General features: G+C 34.3%; 1 protein-coding gene across 1 annotated transcript in view; it reads left to right on the forward strand.

Annotated features, from left to right (window-relative positions):
• The window catches only part of LRRC7 (leucine rich repeat containing 7), a 505,876-nt gene that overhangs the window by 426,370 nt on the left and 55,972 nt on the right, over positions 1 to 23,534 (forward strand). Inside the window, exons 23-24 of the mRNA XM_036841498.1 lie at positions 3,491 to 3,610; positions 22,389 to 22,610. Of these exons, the coding sequence (XP_036697393.1) occupies positions 3,491 to 3,610; positions 22,389 to 22,610 (342 nt within the window). The remainder of the gene's footprint in view (positions 1 to 3,490; positions 3,611 to 22,388; positions 22,611 to 23,534) is intronic.

Genomic DNA, 23,534 nt, shown 5'->3' on the forward strand with positions numbered 1-23,534 from the left:
AGTACTCGTACAGATGCTTCCCCACCACTATAATGAAATACTAGCTTTAAAATCATCTGGATATTACATTACCATCTTCAGATCGAACCCTGTGAAAGCATAATAATTAAGATCCAAACTTGGTGTATATTTGTCTTTATAACCTACTTTTTTCAAAAACTATGCAGAAAAAGAATAATATAACAATAATTTCACTGAAAATACTTTGGGGAAAGTTGTTTTCACACATTTTTTTGAAGCTGTGGTAATGCCCTCTGTGAACGATGTGCCAATTACTAAGCAAAATAGATCCTTGAGTTCTTAAGGAATATATCCCAAGACCTTTGCACAGTGCCAAATTCTAATACCACTCTCATATAATTCCTCCAACTAAATGCCATAAGTGAATTTCCGAAGCTTTCAGTGCACCCATCAATTTGCTCTTTGTCAAGAGCAAAGCTACTGGATCAGCTGAGCTCATTTATTCATACATGTGAATCCTCTACATACACATATCCTCACATATGGGCACACATATGCATAGCTGCATGCATACACTCATATACATGCTCATGCATACACAGATATATAGAGACACACATATTCATGCACATTTATGTCTCAGCAAAATTAGAAATTACTTCTTCCTTCCAATAGATGCTTGTGATCACTCACAGTAGTCAAAATCATAAACGTTAAATCTACAAATGTCCACAGTCGTCTTTGGGATTAGCATCTGTTCAGCAAAACTTCTACTAGCATTACCGAATTTCTTTAAAAATATAATTTCTGACTTTTCACTAAATCACATTGACGAGTTTTTCTCTTATTTTGAAATATTAAGGAACTACAGAATTTAGAAGCTGAAGATATGGTATATTGTGAGGATTTTCCACGTATTTTATATTAAATTGGTCATATGTGGTGAGGAAAAGACTAATTCTTAATCTTTTGAAGTATCTATAGAAAATAACTAGAATGTGGTACTAAAGATAATTGAACCTCAATTTGCTTATTTTCTTTGAAATAATAAAATTCATTAGTGACAGTTGCTCCTTGTAACTTTTCATAGAATTTTAACAACTAAGTAACTGCATTTATGTAAAGTTCAGGAGCACTTTATCAGAAGTACATTTTTTTGTAAATAGCTATACTCACTCCTTTTGAGAAAGAATGTGAACCCTCTACATAATTCTCTTTTGGGTTCCTCCCTCCCAAACATTAATAAACTGTTTTCACGGTCTATTTTTTGCAAACTTAAGTCACCCTTAGGGTGTCTCACTTCAGAAAAACGAAGAGGCCAGAGCATTCTTGAAATTAATAAAGGAAATTGCTTTCAGGAAATTCCTTTAATTTTGCTGTCTAGTCAAAGTATTTTTTTCACGTGTCTGCATGTTTATGTTCTCTTTGGGCCCTGTAACATAAAGGAATTGGTGCGGTTGTTAATTCTAATTTTAAAAAGAGAGAGATTAATTGCTAAATTAATGAAGAATCTCATCATCATGATATTAGGATTTTGACTAAGTGTTTTAGCCTTCTTTTACGTTGAAAAGAATCGTGCAATTCTCAGTTGCTCTCTGTGACTAGGAGTCATGTCTGGGCAGCTGAAGGGAGTTTAGTGGAGGAAATAGAGATGAAGATGAAGATGATATGGAGGAAAAAAAGATTATATGTGTTGAATTCTGACCACTTCTCAAAAATCTGTGTTCCACAGACCCAGCTAGTTGAATATATTTATTATCCCACTTCATTGGCAAAGAAACCAAACCAGAAAAGACATGAGTACTAAAAATTCAAAAAGAAAACTGTCCAGTAGTGCCTGCCCTGCATAATTATATTTTAACTGCTTAATTTTAACAGTTGTATTTGTCATATTAATAGCTAGAAAAATCGTATGTGGGCATATGCAAACATTAATCTCCAAAAGGTAAAGACTAAAAAATTAATGCTTGAAATCAGACAGCTGGTCATTGAATAGCTGTCTGGTTATTTTCAAGTAATATATATTTTAAATATGTTACCTCTATTTGATTTTCAAACAAACACATGAAAATTCATTCCTAACTAACCCAGGAGCCTCAATTCAGTACCTTTTTTCTCTTTTTTCATACTTTCTGATATGCTCATGAAAAAGGAATTCACATGGCCAAAGTCAAAGAAGAAAATTGAATTTCCTTACTTTTCACTATATCCACTAGACCCCGGGAAAATTTCATCTAATTTTGTTTAATTAATCTTGTAATGAATATTATTTTTTAATAGTTCCAAGCAATGCTTTTTAAAAATGCATGTAGTCAAAATGCAGATAGGGTGGTTATATAATTGTTTTCTAAAGGAGAACAATTAGGAGCACTCCGTATAACTGGATGAAGCCTGGCAAGCAGTCCATCTGTGCCATGTTATGAAGAGAGTGGCCCAGTTCCCTCATTCCAGGGTTGGAAGACCATTCTTCACACAAAGAGCTGCACATACACTCTCTAACCAGGACTTCTTTATCCATAGGGATCCTCCAAAACATGTGGAGAAAATGGCATAGGAAACATTGAGTATAATATCTCACCACATAAGAATTCCCCAGGAAATCAAGCAGTACTTGTATATCCCGTAGGTTAGAGGAGGAGAAAGCCTATGGAAAAAGTTAATCGGCTTCGACAGGAAAAATACCCCATTACTGTATCCTTCCACGGGAGGCCATCTTTCTGATGATGTATGATTATTTTCTGTTACTCAGGTCAGACTACAGAAGCCTCCCAAAATATCTAGTAGTAATAATAATAAAGACAGGAGTATTATTATTTGTTAAAAATAATAAGCAGTAAATCAGCCAAAAATAAAATATATATGAAGAGTGTAAACTTTAATGCATAAATGATCTATATAAATAAATTTGGAATCAAAACAATTATGATTTATTTACACTGAAATTCTAACAGCACAATAGTTTTTGATGTGTTAATCTTTCCTCTAAGCGATCTGTAGATAATGTCACAGTGCTATGAATCTCGCACTATGCTAGTGTTAATACCATTTTGGATTAGTGCAAGACACATTCTCCCAGAATCAATACAGCCTCATAAAATTTGTTTTAGGTTATGGTTTGGAATATTGGAAGTTACATACTATGTATTATATGGTTTCAGTTTATATTCTAAATGGTAAGATCACACTAAAGAAACAAGTGAAGCAACTTTTAAATGTTGTAGTTTTTAACAATTGGTTAATTTTATCCTGATTATTTTTATTCCAGTACTGTAAATTTAAACTTCTCTTTAAAATTCAGTAAATAACTATAAGATGGTTATTTTAATTGAATTTCTCACTGCTTCCAAAAAGCTATTAATTTACAATTCTTACCACGTAAATAGTGTATAATAATACCTCCAGTTTAGGATATATGTTTTTCTGTGATTAAACAAAATTAATTTTACCATAATCATGAGGGACTCTTTTCAGAAAACTATGATAAACTTCTATTACATCACTAAAGGATGCCATACCATTTTTGCAATAGACCCCGTCCCAGCAAAGCAACATTTTAGACAATGGACAAGAAGATGTATCTCCTAGTGGCCAGTGGAATCCTTATCCTCTTGGGAGGCGGGATGTACCTCCGGACACCATTACTAAAAAGGTAACCAATTTCAAATTAATGACACAAACCATGAATCTTGCATATCCATTGTAATATGTAATCCATATCTTGCGTCTTAACATCATTTCTAACTTTGTGATAAATTTAGTCTAAATACTATCCCACAATAGGGAGTCTGGTTAACTGTAAGTGCATTGAAAAGAATGAAAAGTGAACATTGCCAAATGCTCAGAGCTAGTAATGAATTTTTATAAACAACATCCTGCCACCTCTCTGAAGATCTGTCACCTCTTATTCATGTCTGACACCCACCTTTGAAGTGCAACTACAGGAAATTGTGTAATGTATACTTTCTGACTCTGTTGGATTCAGCAGCATGGTGTAATTTGACCACAAATGAAATTTGACCACAAAAGATTGATTCACCATTTCTAAAGTCATAGCAACTCATTCATCCTGTCATTCATTCATCAGACACTTAGTGAGCAAGTGTATGTGCTAAGCAGCACTACTATGTGTTGAGTACTTGCTAGATGTTAGGGAACAAAAATGAATAAGATATGGTATGGTGTCTTACCTCTAGAACCTATTAGTCTGGTGAGGTAGGTTCAGAGATAAGTAGGTAATTGTAATACTTCATGTTAAATCACCATAAAGGGAGCAAAAAGAAAGCTATAACCGAGAAGATAATTGCAACATATATGAGAGACAAGGGATTGATATTCCAGAATATATTTTTTATAACTCCTACAAATCAATATGAAAAGACATATAACACAGTACCAAAAGTATGGTAAAATACAAGGGCATCAAGAGAGTAAATTAACCTTAAAATAAAACTGAACCTTTTTATCAATCAGGGAAATACAGAAAAAATGCTATTTTATACCTACTGGACTAACAAAAATTAAGAAGTATGAAAATATAAGTTCTTTGCAAGTATAAGAGCAATGTAAACTCTATACTTCTTGTGGGAGTATAAAGCACAATCACATTGGCAACAAATTATCTTATAAAGCTGAATATGCATATACCCAACATTCCAATAATTGCCCTCCTAAGATATTATCCTAGAAGAACTCTTGTGTATGTCATTCAAGATACCAACACTTACAATGGTAGAATACTGGATAAGCCTAAATGTCTATCACAAGAAACATGATAAAAAATATTCACACAAGGGAATATTTTACAGCAATGAACATTTGTTAGCTATAATTAGGATAATGTGTATAAACTTCAGAAGCATACTTTTAGTGAAAAACAAGTTTCAGAATATGGCACACATCAAGAGTTCCATATTTATAAATCTCAAAAACAAGCAAAACTAAAAATACTTATAAAAAACTTTTTATAAGGGAATGGTTAACATAAATTTAGGATTATGGTTATCTCTAAAAGGGAGGCTGGGGGTAGAATCAGGGAGGAAGCTGATGTTAGTTTTAGTACTGTTCTGTTTCTTAAGCTGAATTGTGATTCTTACACTCTAGTTCTTAAGCTCATAAATGTTCATTTTATAATTGTGCTTCATAACATATACACTACATAATCCCATACTTTCTTTGTAACTTAAGTGGTGATTTTTCCTTTGATAAATACTTCAGTGCTTTTTTAAAAAGATATATTAAATATCAAATTATTTTACCCAAAATAATTGTTAATATTCTGATTTGCAGGTGTTATACACGTTATTAATCTGCCTATTGAGCAATATCCAGCATTGCAGATATAGCCCTGTGAAGATGGCTAGGAGAGCACCTGGAGAGGACACCAGTTTAGTAAAGAAATTAAAGAAAGTTAAGAGAGAAGGGTGGCATAAAATAAAGCTAGGAGGATAAGCATAAACCAGATTATGCTGGGCTTTATCCTGAAAGAAATGGGAAGAAGTGTTTTAAACAGGGGAGAGACATCATTAAATTTTCATCTAAAGAGCACTCTGACAGATTTTCAGAGAACGAATTGGGGAGCAGAAAAACTAGAGGCCATGGAATGAGTTACAAAGCTTCTCTTGTAATCCAAGGGAGAGTAGATGGAAGCAATGGGTGGTAGAGAGAAAATGCAAAGATCCAATATATTCTTAAAAGGTACAGCCAACGTGATCTTGTGATTGACTGGACATAGGGCATAAGAGACAGCTAAGAGTTCCAAGACTAATCCCCAGGTTTCTAATTTGTATGAGCCATGATGTGCCATTCACTGAGATGGGAAAGCAAAAGAGTAATAGGTGTAAGTGGAGGAGGGGAGGGGAGTTTAAATTTTAAGATGTAGATTTGAGGTAACTTTAGGAAATCTGAGTGGAAATTTTTAGTGGATATTTATATATATTCTTCTGAAGTTCAGGAGAGAAATCTCAAATTTAGCAATCATTAAAACGTAAGTCATAATTGAGTTGTGAGTGAGACAGGTAGACTATACAGAACTCCACAGAACACCAACATTTAAGGCATGTTCTTAGAAACGAGCAGAGAAGGAATGACCAAAGATTTTGTCAATAAGTTTCTTTCTACCACAAGTTATAGAAAATTCCAGCCTTGAACACTAAAATATTTAGCTAACATTAGAAGTAGAAAAGATCTAGGGTAAGGCTCAGATTAGTCTTCAGTTAGATAATTTTAAATACTTAGGTTTTTTTCCCTCTCCACTCTTCCATTCATATTGTTGGCTTTATCCTAAAATTGGTTCCTTTCATAATTATCAGATGGCTACCTATGGCAATTGAAGATAACAAGCTTCCTCCTTCCAGTCCATCAGGAGAGAGAACCAAGTTTCCCATAGCTGTCTCTTACAAGCAAAACCTTTCTTCCCTAAATCCCCCCACAAGCCTCTTTTTACATCTCATTGATACAAAATAGCTAAGGACTTCTCACCCCTAGCAAGATGAATGGAATTATATGATTGGCCTTGACTAATCAGTTGGAATAGAATAGATGCGCTTTCAACTCCTATGACCACTAAAAAACTGTAGAAGGAAAAACAAGGAAAAGTGGCACCTTAGAAATCAAGTAGAAAAAAATGTTTAAAGGAGGGAAGGGTCAACAGTATCACATGGTGCAAAAAAAGTCAAACAAGGTAAGTATGAGTAAAGGCTCCTTGGTTTTAGTGACAAAAAGGTTATTGGTGGTCTTGGCAAAAGTAATTTAATTAACTGACGGGGCAGAATCCATAGGAACCTACATTAAGAAATAGAGAAACTTTAAAAAAAACTCAAGAAAAGAGTTTCCTTTTAAAAGGAAAGAGAATTACGGTAGAATCTGGAAGGGGATATGAGGAAGACAGAAGGAATATTTAAGATGGCAAACACCTGATTATATTTAAAGGCTGATGAGAAGTGATTGGTGAAGAGGAAGTTGGAAATCTCAGGAAAGTAGGGAAATCTGCTTCTTTATGAAAAAAGAGGAGATTGTGAATGTGATGGTAGGAAATTGAAGAAGTACCTATCAGAGCCAAGGGACCCTTACATAACCTGACCAAGAGAGGAGAGAACCATAATCACGTACTTAGTTGCAAAGGGATACTATAATTTTCCCATAAAAGGAAAAGCCTTATTCATTTATTACTCTAAATGGAATTAACAGGTGTTTACATTATCCATTCATACATCCATTTTACATAAAATCTATTTTCAAAGTCCATAATATTATGTTTAATCATATCATCAATACAAATCATGATGATCATTTGCTTGCTTCTCTACTTGCTTTGAGAACCCCATGCAATTCTGTATTGATTAAATATTTGTGAGCTAGTTATTCTTGTTAACGGCTAAAATAATTGTTTAACCTATCTGAAAATTTCAGTAGCCTTTTATATGTCTTGTCAAATGTAAAATAATGTAATATGTATTTAAAATTTTACCATGTCCTTCATGTGTAAACTCACTTATAGCTTCTTCCTACTATCATAAGCATTTTCTGACTACCCTACGTTATAACACTTTTGCCTAAAATCTGAGACTTTAGAACCTAATAATGGATATGTTTACCTATTACGTCACAGAGTAAAGAGAATAAAGAATGCTTTAAATATTCAATTTTAGTTTTTTATTATATATTAATTGAGGATACCAAGTTAAAATTCTAGTGAGAATCAACCTAAGGAAATGAAAATGGTAATGGGATTATTAGCCTGGGCTGCTGGATTTACCAAAATAGGTGTGAACATTGTACTATTATTCTTTGAGTTTATATTTTATTCTACAATCAATTTTTTTTTAAGTCAGTGTTGGTTTTGCCATTGTCCTGAAGTAAGTAGTCATTAAGCTAGATAGGATGAGAATGAAAAATCAGAAATTAAACTACAAATGGAATGGGGAATCAAGGATAATAAGTGGTGAAGAAGTCTTAGTCAGTACCCCATTTGAGTCTGCTTCTCAAAGTCTCTGCAGAAGATTTTTTAAATCTTATCTCTATGCCAAGAGATACTACTATGATGCTACTACTAGGATAATACTACTGTGTAGTACTAATACTGTGATACTACTGTGATCAGAAAGTACTGTGATGCTGCGGAGATTCAGTGGGAAATCCATTTCAGAAAGACTATGATTGAACTTGTGGCTCTCTGTTCTAGTTATTGTATCTTTTGAACTAATATTGATAATACCTATGGCTATGCCTAGCAGTACTCCAAGCATTACAGGAGAACAAATGTGGGTACCCTCCAAGCTGTGGATCCAGAGGTTTAGATATATAAAATAAACAAAATGTGTTCATCTATCAGAAAGAATTTTGCTCCTGTATCTACCATCATTGTTCTATGTACCTGAGAGTGGCTAATATATGGCAAAGTGTTGAGGGTGTTAAATCCTAGCCTCTTTTTTTTCAGTGGCATAATAGTAGGAGGTAGTTTTTAAATTCTCTCTTGCTATGTCAGTCTCCAAAATCTCAAATTCTGGTGTCCATTAATTCAAAAAGTCTGGGAATCACTGCTAGAAGAACATGTCACAGTAAGGTAAATCCAGCCCCACACCCTCAAATTCCAGACAGTACCACTTGAGCACTTTGAGAACTGCTGTTAAAAACTTTAACTTTTAACAAAAGTGCTCTCAGAAGGAGTATTTGCATTTTAGAGTCGTATCACATCATTGATTTTACTGCTTCAGTCTATTGGATTAAGTCACAGTCACCATGGTAAGAACTATGAGGTACCATGCATTAAATACTACCCTGTGTCAGGCATTGTGCTAAATGCTTTCATGTATTTGTTTGTCTTATCTTCACAACAATCATATGAGGTAAACACTTTTATTTTTGTCCACTTTAATGAAAGAAGAAACTGAATTTAGACTTTCTCAGTTAGAGACTTGGAGTTGAGGTTAGGTTACTTGCCAAGATTACATGGGTGACTAAATATTTTAGATCACTCTCCTAAATGTAACTGAATATGGTACGTAGGTCATAATGTAAAATATAAATGAAAACCATTTTCATTTTAAAGTCAGACATTGTACTCTGATTTGGTAGAATTCTCCATAAGGATGACAAGGCTGTTTTTCTCTAAATCTGAAATGACAAACTCTGTTAAAAGTATAGAGAGTCTTAAAAAGGTTGAATATCCCTGAGAAGATTTAAAATTGAAGGATAATACCTGTAAGGGTATGTTAAAATGCTGGAGCAGGAAATCATTGCAGCAAAAAGGCTGAAGTGACATATTAAAACAAATGAAATTTAAAACATTTCTCTTCTTGAAAGGGTAACCAAGAAACTTTAAAATTCCAGTGATATTAAATCTGAAAATTCTTTAATATGTAAAGACTAGACATTCAAAGGTCTCTTTCAGCATTAGTGACTCTTCCCTCCTCAGTGTCTGTTATTCTAGGTTAAGTGCATAATGACTTGGCAGTTAGAATAATAAAGGTGGGTATCAAGGGTCAACATCAGGATGTACATAGTTGAAGAAAAAGGTATAAAAATGTAGCTAATTTAGTCTTGGCTCACAGACATGCCCCTTATGCTGAACTTGCCCATGATTTTCTCACATCTATAATGCCAGCCATTGCAAGTTCAGCCATTAAGAGCTTCAGGATTTCCAGATGCTCGTCATCTCTGAGGCATGGCCAGGAACTCATTAGCAGAAACTAAAAGAAATTATGTGGGGTTTGGTCATTTTTATGTTCTTTTAATTCTTTCTTTCACAGGCCCCCAAATTGAAATTTTTGCTTTTTCAGACCATATGACATATTAAATTTTTTTTTAATGTATTAACATTCATTCCTTATTATAATTTTGCCATTTGTCATGTTTCTTAGTATAATGCATTTCATTGTTTCTTTTTATACATATATAGAAAGATCAAGTCTAAAATATCTTTTGAAAATCTTAAACTGTTTTGCTATTGACTATACAACCACACCATCATTTGTGTTTAAAACAACTGAATCAAACTACTACTGGGATTGATTTTTCACTTGGTAACAAAAATCAGTCTGTTGTAGAATTTTTCACAGGATAAGAATAAATTTACGTCATTTTTAAATAAGTAGATGTTTAAAAGAAACTCAACTTAAGAAAAATCAAGCTATACATTTAGTAATTTAAATAAAATCATTTTATTATACTATAAAAAATCTTATCTAAAATGTATAATCTTTAAGTTGTAGTCATTGAAAAGTAATTTTCTCCAAAATTACTGCCTTTAAAAACAAATATTGCTATCAGTACTCTATATATGTGGAACTGAAATAAATGTAACTACAATTATTGGCTTTTGTATTTAACTGAGAACGGACATTATTGCTGTTGGAATCCCTTATGTCAAAGGCAGGGGACGGGAGGTGGGGCAGGGGTGGAAGGCGGATGTAACTCACACAGAAATAGAGGAAAGTCTGGAATAGACAAGAAAGATAGGTGAAGATTTAAATATTAGAAAACATAGGAATGGCAACAAGTAGAACAAATCCTGAGGCTATAAGAGAGCAAGTCAAGGTGTGGATGAAGCAGATATGAAAATCAACTGGGTAAACCTTAACATATGAGAGATAAGAGACAGGGAAATAGAAATGTTTCCTATTTCCATCAATAACATAAAAGTCAAGCATATCTGTTCTAGTTTAAAGTAATATTGAAATTTTTAAAAAATGCTTCTGAAACTTTAGTGAATGTCAATGCCGTAGCTAAAACTCTCCTTTTGTACAGAAAGAAATATGTCAAGTAGTGTAAGTTTCACCTGAGGCTTTGTATTTTTTTCCCTCCTAAAGCAATATGCATTATTAACAGGGAAGAATGCCCAGGAGTAATGCCTTGACTTCATCAGTCCATAAGCAAACAAAACCAATATTCTCTATTACTGTGAGTAATGCCAAGCACAATCCTGGCTCCCTCTTTTCTGATTCTCTTTCCCAAGCCTCATTTTTCTCCTCCGATAGGAGCACATTTTGCACTGGTTGCAGTAAATTTTCCTTCTGGTAGACTGGGTCATCACTGAAACTCAAAAACAGACTGGAATCCTGCATATAGAGTCATTTTGAACTCCAAACATTTTTATAAACATTAGGAAAAGAGATCTTTTTGAGTCAGTTGGTAGGTTGAGATTCTCCTTGCTTCCCTCAACCATCCTCTTCCTACCACCCTCACTCATGTTGGTATCACTTCTACTGAGGCTGCTGGACTTCAAGAAGAAATAGTAGTCAAATGCATTTGCTATCAGTGAGCTTTGCCCCCAAAATGAGAAGTGAGTCAGTGAAAGGGTAGATTGATGAAGTCATACAATTATAGATTTTTTAATTATCAAAAACAAATAAACAAAAACTTTTAGCACTATCTGTTGCCCCCAGAGAGACATTTCTTACACAAATATATTGAGTTTTTCTCTTGACCAAAAGCCACTTTTTTCAAGGGACGTAAGTTTAAAAAGGAAAGCAGAACTGTGGGAAAATACCAAATGTGTCCAAATGAAAAAGAACCTCTAACCCTAGCAGAACGTTGACTCTCTAGATCGATGATAATGCAATTCCACTTTCCTTTGAGTTTTGGTATTCAGAAATAATCTGGAACTGAATATTTGTGTGAATAGTAAGTATCCACACCTTAATTTCACCCGTAGGTTGAAAAGGGAGTTTTAAGCAACAGTTCCAATCACACCAGTTGGCCTGAGAGGTGAACATACCCACTGTCATAAATATCACTCCAGGTTAGGAAGGGTTAGGAATAAAGTAAGTAGGTGAAAATTATATCTTATGGGACTTCTGTGATTAAGGATCAACTATTGATGACATTTTTAGGCATCTATCAAACACGTATCGAAGGCTCATTGAAATTTTTGATGCTTATATTTAGTGTCTATATTAAGACATCCACTAATTTCCCTCCCTAACAAATACACGCCTCTGTCTCTACCACACTAGCCTCAGCATGGTCTTTATGGAATAAATATGTTATTGTTCTAGAACAGAATAAAAATGCACTGTTTGGGGTTGTACAAGTTAAAATATATAGAACAATCCAAAGAACAATTACAGGAATTGTAAGCTAAGGGTTCAAATCTAGTCTTGAGAATTTCATATTGCACTTCTTTTGGGTTTACCAATATCAGAACTGTTATTCAGATGAACTAAATGTACTCTTTTAAAAAAAGCTTATTGATTGGTGATTGTGTTGCCTTTTCCAGTGTGCCCATGAAGCCATGTCTTTTGCTATACTAGAGAAATAAGAATGAATACATCCAATTAGATTCATATCTCCCTATAATTGGAAATTATTTATATAAGAGAGAGAAGGCTGAAAATATGTAAAGACTTGCTTGTTAAACAAGAATTAATTGCCAAAGCAAGAGTACATGGCCAGTAGGAAGTCAAAAATTTCATGAAAATGGGATCCTTCAGAGGCAGTTCCATACACTTAGTGGCTAAATCAGGAAGAAGCTTTTGAAAAAAATCAATGAAATAATTTTCTCTATTTAATGATCCATTTCAAATATTCCTTTTGTTAATCTGAACAGCCAGGATGATATATCTTAATCAGGTGATTTTAGTATTATTTAATTCATAGGTATTTTTAAAACTTACTCTAGTCCTATTATGTAATTAAATTTGTTCTAAAAAATAGTGCAGGTAGGAAGTTGCAGAAATGTGAATGGAAAATTCTTCTCTAACTTACAGCAAGAATGACAGCTGAATAAAGTATTGTTTAGTTTCCCAGTCGCTTTTGTATTGGATTTTCTTACTTAATACAACATTAATTCTTTAATTCACAAAGCACATTACTTTATCTCTTAATACCAGTGCAACAATATAGCTATCTCCAGTAGTGTGGGACATTACTGTCATAAAATCAGGAGATTGTTCTTATCCAGACTGACTCTAAATTATTTCCTTAATAAAAGTGCAAACCCAAAGAGTGTCTATCAAATGGCTATTAAGTGAGAGGGGAAAAAAAATCTTGCCACAGATTAAAGCAATAGAAAACAGTGGCAGATTAAAACTACTTACTTCATCAATTCTTAACATAGGTGTTGCTTAAAACAAACGACTATTCTACTTCAGAAAATGGAGCTAACTCAATAACATTTATGCTATCTTCATTTCAGAAGAAATATAAAAGCAAAAATAAAATGTGAAATTAATCCATTGTAATGAAAATGTCTGTGATTGAGTATGTAATTTGAAGACCTAAACCACATGACAACTGGCAGATGATCAAGGATTGCTGCCAAATAGAGGATGCCAAAATGATAAGGTGCCATTTCTTGACACTTGATTTTTATCTGACTTACTCCACTACCTTTAGGTTCCTAGAAACCTTAAGGGCAAAATAAGTGATTGTCAAACTTTTATTGTTAGTGCTAACATCTTCCTTTTCATTTTATTTCAGGAATGTAAAAGTCAGCATCATCACACAGCAAACTGTAGGTGGAATGTGTAGATTTAGCTCTAATTTCACCATTTTTTCTATTATGGATCCTTTGTTGTTTTTTTTCATTTTGATTAATAATTTCCAATTCCAGAGCTATGTTTTATAAGTTGACATTTAATCACAGAAAAATGTGCTTCTAGAGATACACTAAGCCACAAATGACTGCCTGCACATATCAGCCAGCTGCCATCCTAAGGCATATGCACTGAAGGGAAAGGCCCTATTGCCTCACTTTTTTATCTGTCATTTGAAGCACTGGAGTATATCACCAGCATTTGGCTCTAAAAAATTTAAGATCAGCAAATAATTTGAATCCCCCCCACCCCAGTACTGCACTGTGCCAGCAGAATGCACTGTCACCAAGTCCCTAGGGCAAGAGAAACAGCAACTTATACCCACTCTCCTTCAAGCTTCAGAGCTCCCTTTCATGTATTTGTAAAAGTTTGTCCTCTAATGTCCAAATGGGAGAACATAGATTTTTGGCATCAAAATTGCCCTAGCTGAATACAAACAACACAAGAAGAAAAAAATAAAGCTTAACAATTTGGTTGTCATAATCATAAAGCAGTATCTACAATACATATTAGGCATTGTACTAAGGTGCTTGACATAAATACACTCTTCACGACAACATCATTCTGCTTCATTTGATATGATCACATGATTTTTTTTCTGTAGCCCATTAATACAAGGCATTGCATTGGTTGATTTTCAAATATTGAAAAAGCTTTGTATTATTCAAGTAACCCCCACTCAGCCATGATGTTTCTTTTTATATATTGCTGAATTCTATTTGCCAATATTTTGTTAAGGACTTTAGCATCTGTATTCTAAAGGATATTAGTCAGTTTTCTTTTTCTTTCTTTCTTTTTTTTTTTTTGTACTGTCCTTATGTGGTTTTATTCACAAATTGGGAAGCTTTTCCGCCTCATCTATTATCTGGAAAAGTATGTGTAGAATTACTGTTGACTCTTATTTAAACGTTTGATAGAATTCTCCAGTATAACCATCTGGGTCCAGAGATTTTTTTCCTGGAAGTTTTTAAATTATATCCAACTTGATAGTTTCAGGACTAGTCAAATTATCTAGTTCATATTGTGTGAGTTATAGTAGTTTGTGTTTTTTGAGGAAGTGATCCATTTCATATGAGTTGTCAAATTTACTTATGTAGCGTTATTTGTAGTATTATACCTTATTATCCTTATGATGTCTGCAGGGCCTTTAGTGATATCCCCTTCATTCTTGATTTTGGTAATTTGTGTCCTTTTTTTCTTGTTCAGTCTTGCTAGAAGTATGTCAATTTTATTGATCTTTTCAAAGAACCAGCTCTTTGTTTTATTCATTTTATCTGTGATTCATTTTAAGTTTCATCAATTTCTGAACTTTTTTATTATTTCCTACCTTCACTTGCTTTTGGTTTATTTGACTCCTATTTTTCTAAGCTATTGACGTAGTATCTTAATTATTGATTTGAGGTGTCTTCTTTTCTAGTATATGCACTACTTTAGCTGTATTTTGCAAATTTGCATTTACATTCAGTTCAATGTATTGTTTTATTTCCCTTGAGACTTCCTCTCTGATCCATGAATTATTTAGAATTACATTGTTTAGATCCCAAGTGTTTGAATATTTTCCTTTTATCTTTCTATCATTCATTCCTAGTTTGATTTATTGTGGTTGGATAACACATTCTGTGTGATTTCAGTTCTTTTAAATTTGTTGAGATTTGTTTTCCAAATCAGGATATAATCTATCTTAGTAAATATTCTGTAGGAACTTGAAGAGAATGTGTATACTGCTGCTGTCAGATAGAATGTTCTGTAAGTGATAATTAGATCTGGTGGGTTGATGGTATTGTTGAATTCTTCTTTTTCTTGCTAATTCTCAGTCTAGTTCTTCTATCAGTTGTTGAGAGAAGGGTGTTGAAATCTCCAACTATAACAATAATGAATTTGTCTATTTTTTTCTTAGTTCTATCAATTTTGCTTTACACATTTGCACCTCTGTTGTTTGTTGTGTATACATTTAGGATTACTATGACTTCTTGGTGGATTGACTCTTCTTCATCCTATAAAATTCCTCTCTATTCCTAGTACATTTTCTTTGCTCTGAAATCCACTTTATCTGGTATTAATGTAGCCACCTCTCATTTCCTTTAATTCATATTTGCATGATATTTATTTTTGATTATTTTAATATCTACCTGCCTATCTCATTTTAGTTGAAGTGACTTCTTATAGTCTGCATATAGTTGAGTAATGTTCTTTAATCCAGCCTGCCAAGATGTCTTTTAATTTGTGTATTTAATCTCTATGCATTTAATTTAATTTGACACATTAAGGTTTAAGTCTTAAAGTTTTTGTTTTCTGTTTGTTCTCTTTCTTTGCTTCTCTAATTTCTTTTTCCTGCTTCTTCTGAGTTGTTTGAATTTTTTTTAGAATTTAATTTTGATTTATCTACAGTGTTTTTAGTATATCTTTTTGTGTAGTTTTTTTAGTTATTGTTCCTGGTATTGCATTATATATACATAACTTAGAGTCTACTAGCATCATCACTTAGCATTTCAACTGAAGTATAGAAACCTTACCTTCTTTTATGTCCCTTCACCCTCCTCAGTGTATAATTGTCTTAAATATTTCCTCTATATACATTTAGAATCACCTTAGACGGTAACATAATTTTACTTCAATCATCAAACATAATTTTGAAAATTCAAGAGGAAAAAGAAAGCTTATTTTTTTTTACCCATATATTTGCTTGCCATGTTCTTTCTCCTTTCCTAATGTTCCAAATTTTCTTCTTTTATCATTTTCTTTTGGTTTAGAGAAATTCCTTTAGCTATTATTTTAAGATAAGTCTAGTGGTGACAGATTCTCTTCATTTTCCCTCAGCTGAGAATGTTTCAATTTCCCTTTGATTACTGAAGAATATTTTCACAAGTATAGGATGTCCGGGTGACAGTTCTTTTCCTTCAGCACATGAAAAACATTGTGTCACTTCCTTCTGTCCTCCATGGTTTTTGATGAGATATCCACTGTCATTCAAATTGTTTTTCCTCTATAGGTAAGACGTCATTTTTCTCCAGCTGCTTTTAAGATTTTTCCTTTGTCTTTAGTTTTCAGAAGTTTGATTATCATGTGTTTGTGCATGGATTTCTTTGGGTTTACCCTGTGTGAGATTCTCTCTGCTTCTTAAATCTATAAGATTTGCCAAATTTCAGAATTTTTCAGCCATTATTTCTTCTTTTAATTTTTCAGCTCCACTTTGTTTCTCCTCTTTTTTGATAATATTACTGTTGGAACTTTTGAACAGAGTCTCTGAGACTGTTCATTTTTTTTCAATGTGTTTTCTCTCCATTACAGATTAGATAATTTCTACTGTCTTATCTTTCAGTTTATTGTTTCTTTCCTCTGTTCCCTACATTCTGATGTTAAGTCTACTCACAGAGCTTTTCAGTTATTGTATTTTCCAGCTCTAAAATTTCTATTTGTTTCTTCTTTACATCTTCTGTTTCTTTGCTAAGACATTATATTTCTTCAGAAGTTTTCTATTTTTTAATTTTTTTCAAGCATGTGTGTAATTGGTCATTGAAGCACTTTTTTAATTGTTGTCTTAAAAATCTTTGTCAGGTAATTCTAATTTCTGTCTTCTCAATGTTGGCCTCTATTGGTTGTCTTTTTTCATTATTTGAGATCTTCCTGGTTCTTGGTATGATTAAAACCTAGACATTTTCATATTATGTTATAAAACTCTGGATTGTATTTAACCATCTGTTGCAGCTGGCCTTCTCTGACACCACTCCAGTTGGGGAAGGGTGGAGCACCTCATTTTGGCCAAGTGGAGGTATAAGTCCAATTTTTCCATTTAGCATCCAGTGACACTTGAGGCAAAGTCTCCTCATTATTGCTAGGTGGGGATTGAAGTTCCAGCTCCCAGATGGCCCCACTGATACCTCAGTGGGAGTAGCCTCATTATAATTGGGTGATGGAGAAAATCCTGACTCTCTACTAAGACCTTCTCTAACCACCCTAATGGGAAGGTAGAGGAGTGCCTCATTACTGCTAGGTCGGAGTGTAAGTTCATGCTCCTTGTGTGGTCTCCATTGACACCATTGGGTGAGGAGTGGCTTACTACTGGCCAGTGGGGATGAATGCAGTGACACCTTACTTGGCCTTCTCTGACACCACCCCAGCAGGAGTGTTGTGCCTTGTTAAATCCTTATAAGGGTAGAAGTATCAGCTTCCCACTTGGCCTTTGCTGGCATTGCTGGGATGGGACCACAGTTCTTTCCATGTTGTTTGGCTGTAGTAGAGCAATCTAAAAGTTTTCTGTCTTGCTAGGATGCCCCTTTTTCCTGGTTCTTTGGCTAGAGAGAGTAGGCTTTTGTTGGGGCTTTTCTTGTCTGCACCGGTTGGCATTTTAGGGGATGCCCACTTTTTCAACTCCTAGTCCGGGATATATGACACAAAAATAAAACCTGAGAAATTTACCACCATTTTGTTACTTGGTCCTTAGCTTCCTCAGTCTACTTCCCAGAGTTTTCCTATATTTGTTTATGTACAATGTCCAGAGTTTTTCGTTGTTCTTAATGGAGGGAATAGGGAACAGTATATCTACTCCATATACCGGAAGCAGAAATCCTACTGTCTCGAGTTCTAAAACCTAAAGTGCATGTTAAAAAAAACAAAGGAAGGAGAAACACTGCAGAGTACATGGTGCAGATAGAAAGTGATAGGACTGTTTTGTTGCTGTTTTACAAAATTACTGAAACTGACTCATTTAAACGAGCGCTGATGTTTCCTTGAAATCAGTTACTTAATTATCCTTTGTATGTAATTCTGTTTTGTTGACGCTGATCCCAAACATCTTTAGAACTCTTTTGAACTTAATTGTAGAGAATGAATTGTACCCATTTGAATATTCTCAGGGGCATAAACTGTCATCCTTTGAGGCTGTGTTTGATTTTTGGGAGCACCACAAGTGGTCCAAGAGCCAAGATGGGTAGTAAAACTGATAACCAAATTGAGTAATATGCTTCTCAGTCTAACACTCTTTTCTAAGAAAATAGTGTGAACCAAAACTTTGTTGTAGTGAAAAAGTCATTTATTTTATACCATACAAAACCTCCCAAACACTTCAGATTTCCACATAATAAGCCTGATGAGCTGTGAGATGAATTGAGTATGAACAGTGCCATTTGGTATCAAATCACATTTCTTTTCTGTGGCTTTGACATAAATATTTCCATGGGTCCTATGGATATTGAAGTTTTCCCCATAAAACTTGACAGTATGGTTTTGGGTCAACTTGAAAACATCATATTCCATCACCATTCTCAAATACACGTTATTTTGTCCAACCTCCCCTTGAAAGTTCGAAACAAATGTCAAATCTTCTCTATTTCTTTTTATCATTCAAAATGTGTACCTCAGCCTTTATAGAAACCATCATGTTCAAATTCTCCTTCAGTATGAGTCAGTGTTCTCATAGCTAACCCTCTAGCTGAATGAATCCAGTCTCTTGATATTTTCTACATTTTCATCAGTCCTTTGTACTTCATCATGAGCATCCTTAATACCTTTCTTAAGCCTCTGTGCCAGTCAAAATAACTTCCTCTTTACAGTCCCTCCACACCATAATTGTCCCTTTAGATGTCTTGTGTCATTTATATTTGCTTACCTTCACACAGAATTTAGTGTTAATTCTTTGCTTTCTATAGCTGTCATTCCCCATCCTCATTTATTGCACCCGGTAGCCCCAATAAAGAGTGAAAAAACTGCTACTGATGTGAACAGAATCATTTTACAGAATGCCCACTTTATGCTTTGCCAAGCCATCTGTGAACATGAGTGTCATTTCATAATCATGGAAAGATTACTAAATACACAGAGTATCCTCCTAATTGCTCAAGTATAAAGTTCTAAGTCACATACGTAGGATCTAAAATAGATAATAGACCTAATTCAATAAGTAGGAATGGCCCTTTGGCAAATTGAAGAGCTGCTAAAGAAATTTAATATATCCTTCCTTAACAATCCGATCCTTTTGTTCCTTTCTGTGGTTTATTTTCATTTCATAGTTCAACTATTGTAGGAAGAGAGACAATTTTGGGGAATGGTGGTTGCAATGTAATTTTGTGTTTAAGAGCATGAACTCTGATTGCCCGACAGCCTTGGTTCAAATCCCAGTCCGTCCAGTTTACCAGTTGTGCAAATTACTGGGGAAAGTTACTTAACCTCTCCAAGCCATAGTTTCCTCCTCAGTAAAATTAAATAATAATAACTAATAATAATTATCCCTTAATGCTATTGTAAGGATTAAAGGAGGCAATATGTATAAGGTAAGTTTTAGTATATTATCTAGCACCTAGTATTTGAATAGTAGCCATTGCTTTTTAAGTGCCAGCTACTGTGCCGGTTATTAAAGATGGTAAGTAGGATGTGGTGCTTGCCCTCAAAGAGTTCAAATCAAAGCATAATTAAAGTTTAAACTGTCCCATCAGAAGGAAAAAATAAACCATAAAAATATGTCTAAAGGCTATTATAGTTCTATAATATCTATGGTTTTTTACCCTTAGATAGACCATTACCAGAATATTCTAATCACTGAAATTATTATCAAGCAGTCATTATTGACTTTCTAATGAATTATGCATTGTGGGACTAAAGCTATGTTCTGGAGCTCTCTAAGTTTTTCTGGGTGTAAAAATTCTTTGCTTGTCTGTCACTTTCAATTAAACAACAGTCTTCCTCTTTCCCATTGGCTCAAGGACTAACTGAAGACCCATGAGTATTATACCAGTGGATGTGAAAAGCAGAAATAAATGTAAAATCAATTGCTTGTTCAGTAGCCAGGCCAGTCAGCCTTAGTCGGCCTACATCCCCAGCTCCTCTAACTCCAGGAAATCATTTTCTCTAACTAAATAACTCATCAGGCCAGTGACTTCATTCAGAGTACAGCAGTTCCAAATGTGATACTGGGTTTATCATGGCTTTCCTTGCCTACCAAACAAGAGAACGTGAAATTCCAAGGAGGTAGGAGAGCATTGAATTTGCAGCAAGGAAAAACTCGACCAGAAGGGTGTTCAGTCTTCTAGAATGGCTGAGAAAGTTGTGCATCTTTCATTTAGATTTCTGAGAAGGAAATAGATACATTAGAGAAATACACATTTGCCCTTTATGAGGTTATCTTAGTTGTGTTTATGATGTTGTAATTTTCTGATCCCTGGTTGCATTAGACGGTATTGGATTGATAATTGTTTTGTTATTGTGCTGTTATAGGCTGAAACTTTTTTTTGGCATCTTTTCCTCCAGTTTCTCATGACTGAAATATCTTTACTGTTTTTGAATGTAAAAAGTTGTACATGATAAGACAATCAGTTGGATATCTAAAATATAGTCAAATGATTTTTTTCTTTGCCTTGCATATTGCTAAATAATAATTTTGAATATTTTCTTCACTGAAATTACCTCTTGTTTGGAATCAAACAATATGCCTTCCCTCTCCAAATGATTTTGCATGATCACTGTCATCTCCTATTTCTCTTATGTTGTTCTTCTTTAAGAACTTTAAAATAATTAAAATTCATCTTTTCCCTGAATACTTGTTTAATAATTTTTCCTTTATTCCACCAATCTGACTTTTTCATAGTAATTAAAAATCTTGATTAGTCAGGAAAATTCACAAACTTTCCTAACTAATGAATTCTAAGGTGAAATTTACTTTTAAATTCCAAATTGCCTACCCTTAAAAAGTCAACAAGAAAGACAATGAATTCAGGAAGTAATTCCTCAGATCCTTCCATAATAATGGGTGAAGTACCAAGCACAGCATTAAAACGTAAGTTTAAAAGTATTAAAGATAAGCATTCACTTCCCATGTTAGACCTCCATGTTAAACCATACTTAATTTTAAAAGGCATGTTCTAGGGGACTTCCCTGGCAGTCCAGTGGTTAGGACTCCGCCCTTCCATTGCAGGGGGCATGGGTTTGATCCCTGGTCAGGGAATTAAGAGCCCCACAAGCTAAATAAATAAACAAATGGCATGTTCTAGGTTACCAGCTCACAAACAGAACTGCTTGCTTGACAGAGAAGATATCAGGTAGAATGACTCAAGGAGCCCATGCTAGAATGAAGGTAAGAAAATCGGAATGAACGAGAAACAGGATTAGGCACCAGTCATTTAAAGATGGGGACCAAAGTAAGCATGCCCTTTCTCCTCTAGCAACCACCCTCAAGGGCTGATAAATGATCGTTGTTGCTTTAAATGAGGTACTGATGAGTCTCTCTGAAAGCTCATGTGAAGATAATCTGCATGCAGTGTTCACTTTAAAGACCTTTCCATATCTAGTGCCTCTATAGGCTACAGATACTCGCAGGAATTTATCACATGATTAATTTTTAATGGAACTTAAAGATTGCAAAAACCATACTCTTGATTTAATATTGCAGAAAATTAATAAATATTGATTATACTCACCTGAACAAGCTTGCTATACATGTGTGTGGCATAAAGGCAAATATACAATTCAATTCTTTTGCTCCAGAATCAGAAAGTAGTTTCTATAATTTTCTCCCTGATGTTTCATATATTACATCTCTCTCCCTGCTATTATTCTAAATGAAATGCCAGATAGAACTCCACTTTATTTTTTAAGTTCTGACTTTTTTTTCTTCTTGAGATTTTTCAGACTGAACTTTGTTTCCTTAAAATGGGGGTTAAAATAATCTTTGGCAAGCCATCAGATGAGGACAAGTGTATTTAACGTGACCTTGCTCCGATGTTAGCATTTTCACAAACCACAGCAGGCAGACCCTTACTGCTTTTCCATTATCCTTCCTAGCCATGGCTGAAAGCCCAACTGATGCCACTTTACTTACTGGAGAGGTATTCTGTACGGTTTTGTTTTTCTACTTTAATCACATCCTTTCAACACCACAAATCTTCTGACAGATTATCTTCTCCACAGGCAGGCAGCCACATCCAGACCTTGATGGGGTCCCAGAGCCTTCAGCATCGTAGCCGGGAGCAGCAGCCGTATGAGGGAAACATAAACAAAGTGACCATCCAGCAGTTTCAGTCACCATTGCCTATTCAGATCCCCTCTTCACAGGCCACCCGGGGACCTCAGCCTGGACGGTGCTTAATTCAAACTAAAGGGCAAAGGAGTATGGATGGTTATCCAGAGCAGGTGAGTGGAGTTTCTATAATTGATACATTTTCAGGCAGTGTTTGGGGAAAGTCCCATCAATCCGTCGTTTGCCTTCCCTCATTCATGTAGTTTGGGACACATTAATGCTGTCACCATGTCGAATGGAGTAGGGCGCTCTTTGTAGGGATTTTATCACTATTTTCATTGGTTAAGAACTACAACATATAGTAATTGATGGTTGGTAAAATGCCCATTTCACATAAAGAAAACTTGATGAATTGGAATAGTTTTTTCTGGTTTATCCTGCACCTCCTTCTGCCCACTCCCAACTCCAATTTAGCTCCACAGCACAGCTTTTGAAAGTTACAAAGAGCTTCAGTGGATTAGGTATATTTACCAAGGCCTTTTGTGAAATTGACAGTGTAAAAACTAAACTGTATATTCCCCTCGATTTGTGGGAACATTTTTTTAAAGTTTTATCTTCTGATTTTTGAGTAATACAGAGATAAAGCTTTGCTATGAACAAAATGATAAAGAGCAGTTAGGAAGGAAATATTTATGAAATGCTCCAAAAGCTATTGATAAATGCCATGTAGTAAAAAAAAAAAAAAATTGCTGCTCCTCTGACCTATTTAAATTAGGATCTGGTTTTCCATTGTAGAATCTGTTTTTCTTTCTTAAGGCCAGAACACTGAATAAGATCTCATCTGTTGAGTCATATTAAGGTTAGAAAGTAAGACATCAAGATATTAATACTCTCAGAAAATTAATTTCTCTTATTAATAAGAGAAATTAATTAAATTTAATTAATTTAATTAAAATTAGTTTCTCTTATTTCATTCTTCAGATAATTAGACAAAGTCCCACTGACTTCTCTAACCCCTTAATATGGGTTATAAAGGTTTCACTTTACTATTGCTTATTCAAAGCTTCACGTATCACCGTCCTTATTTTCTAAACATA

The sequence above is a fragment of the Balaenoptera musculus genome, chromosome 1, assembly GCF_009873245.2.
Source record: "Balaenoptera musculus isolate JJ_BM4_2016_0621 chromosome 1, mBalMus1.pri.v3, whole genome shotgun sequence".
Taxonomy (NCBI): domain Eukaryota; kingdom Metazoa; phylum Chordata; class Mammalia; order Artiodactyla; family Balaenopteridae; genus Balaenoptera; species Balaenoptera musculus.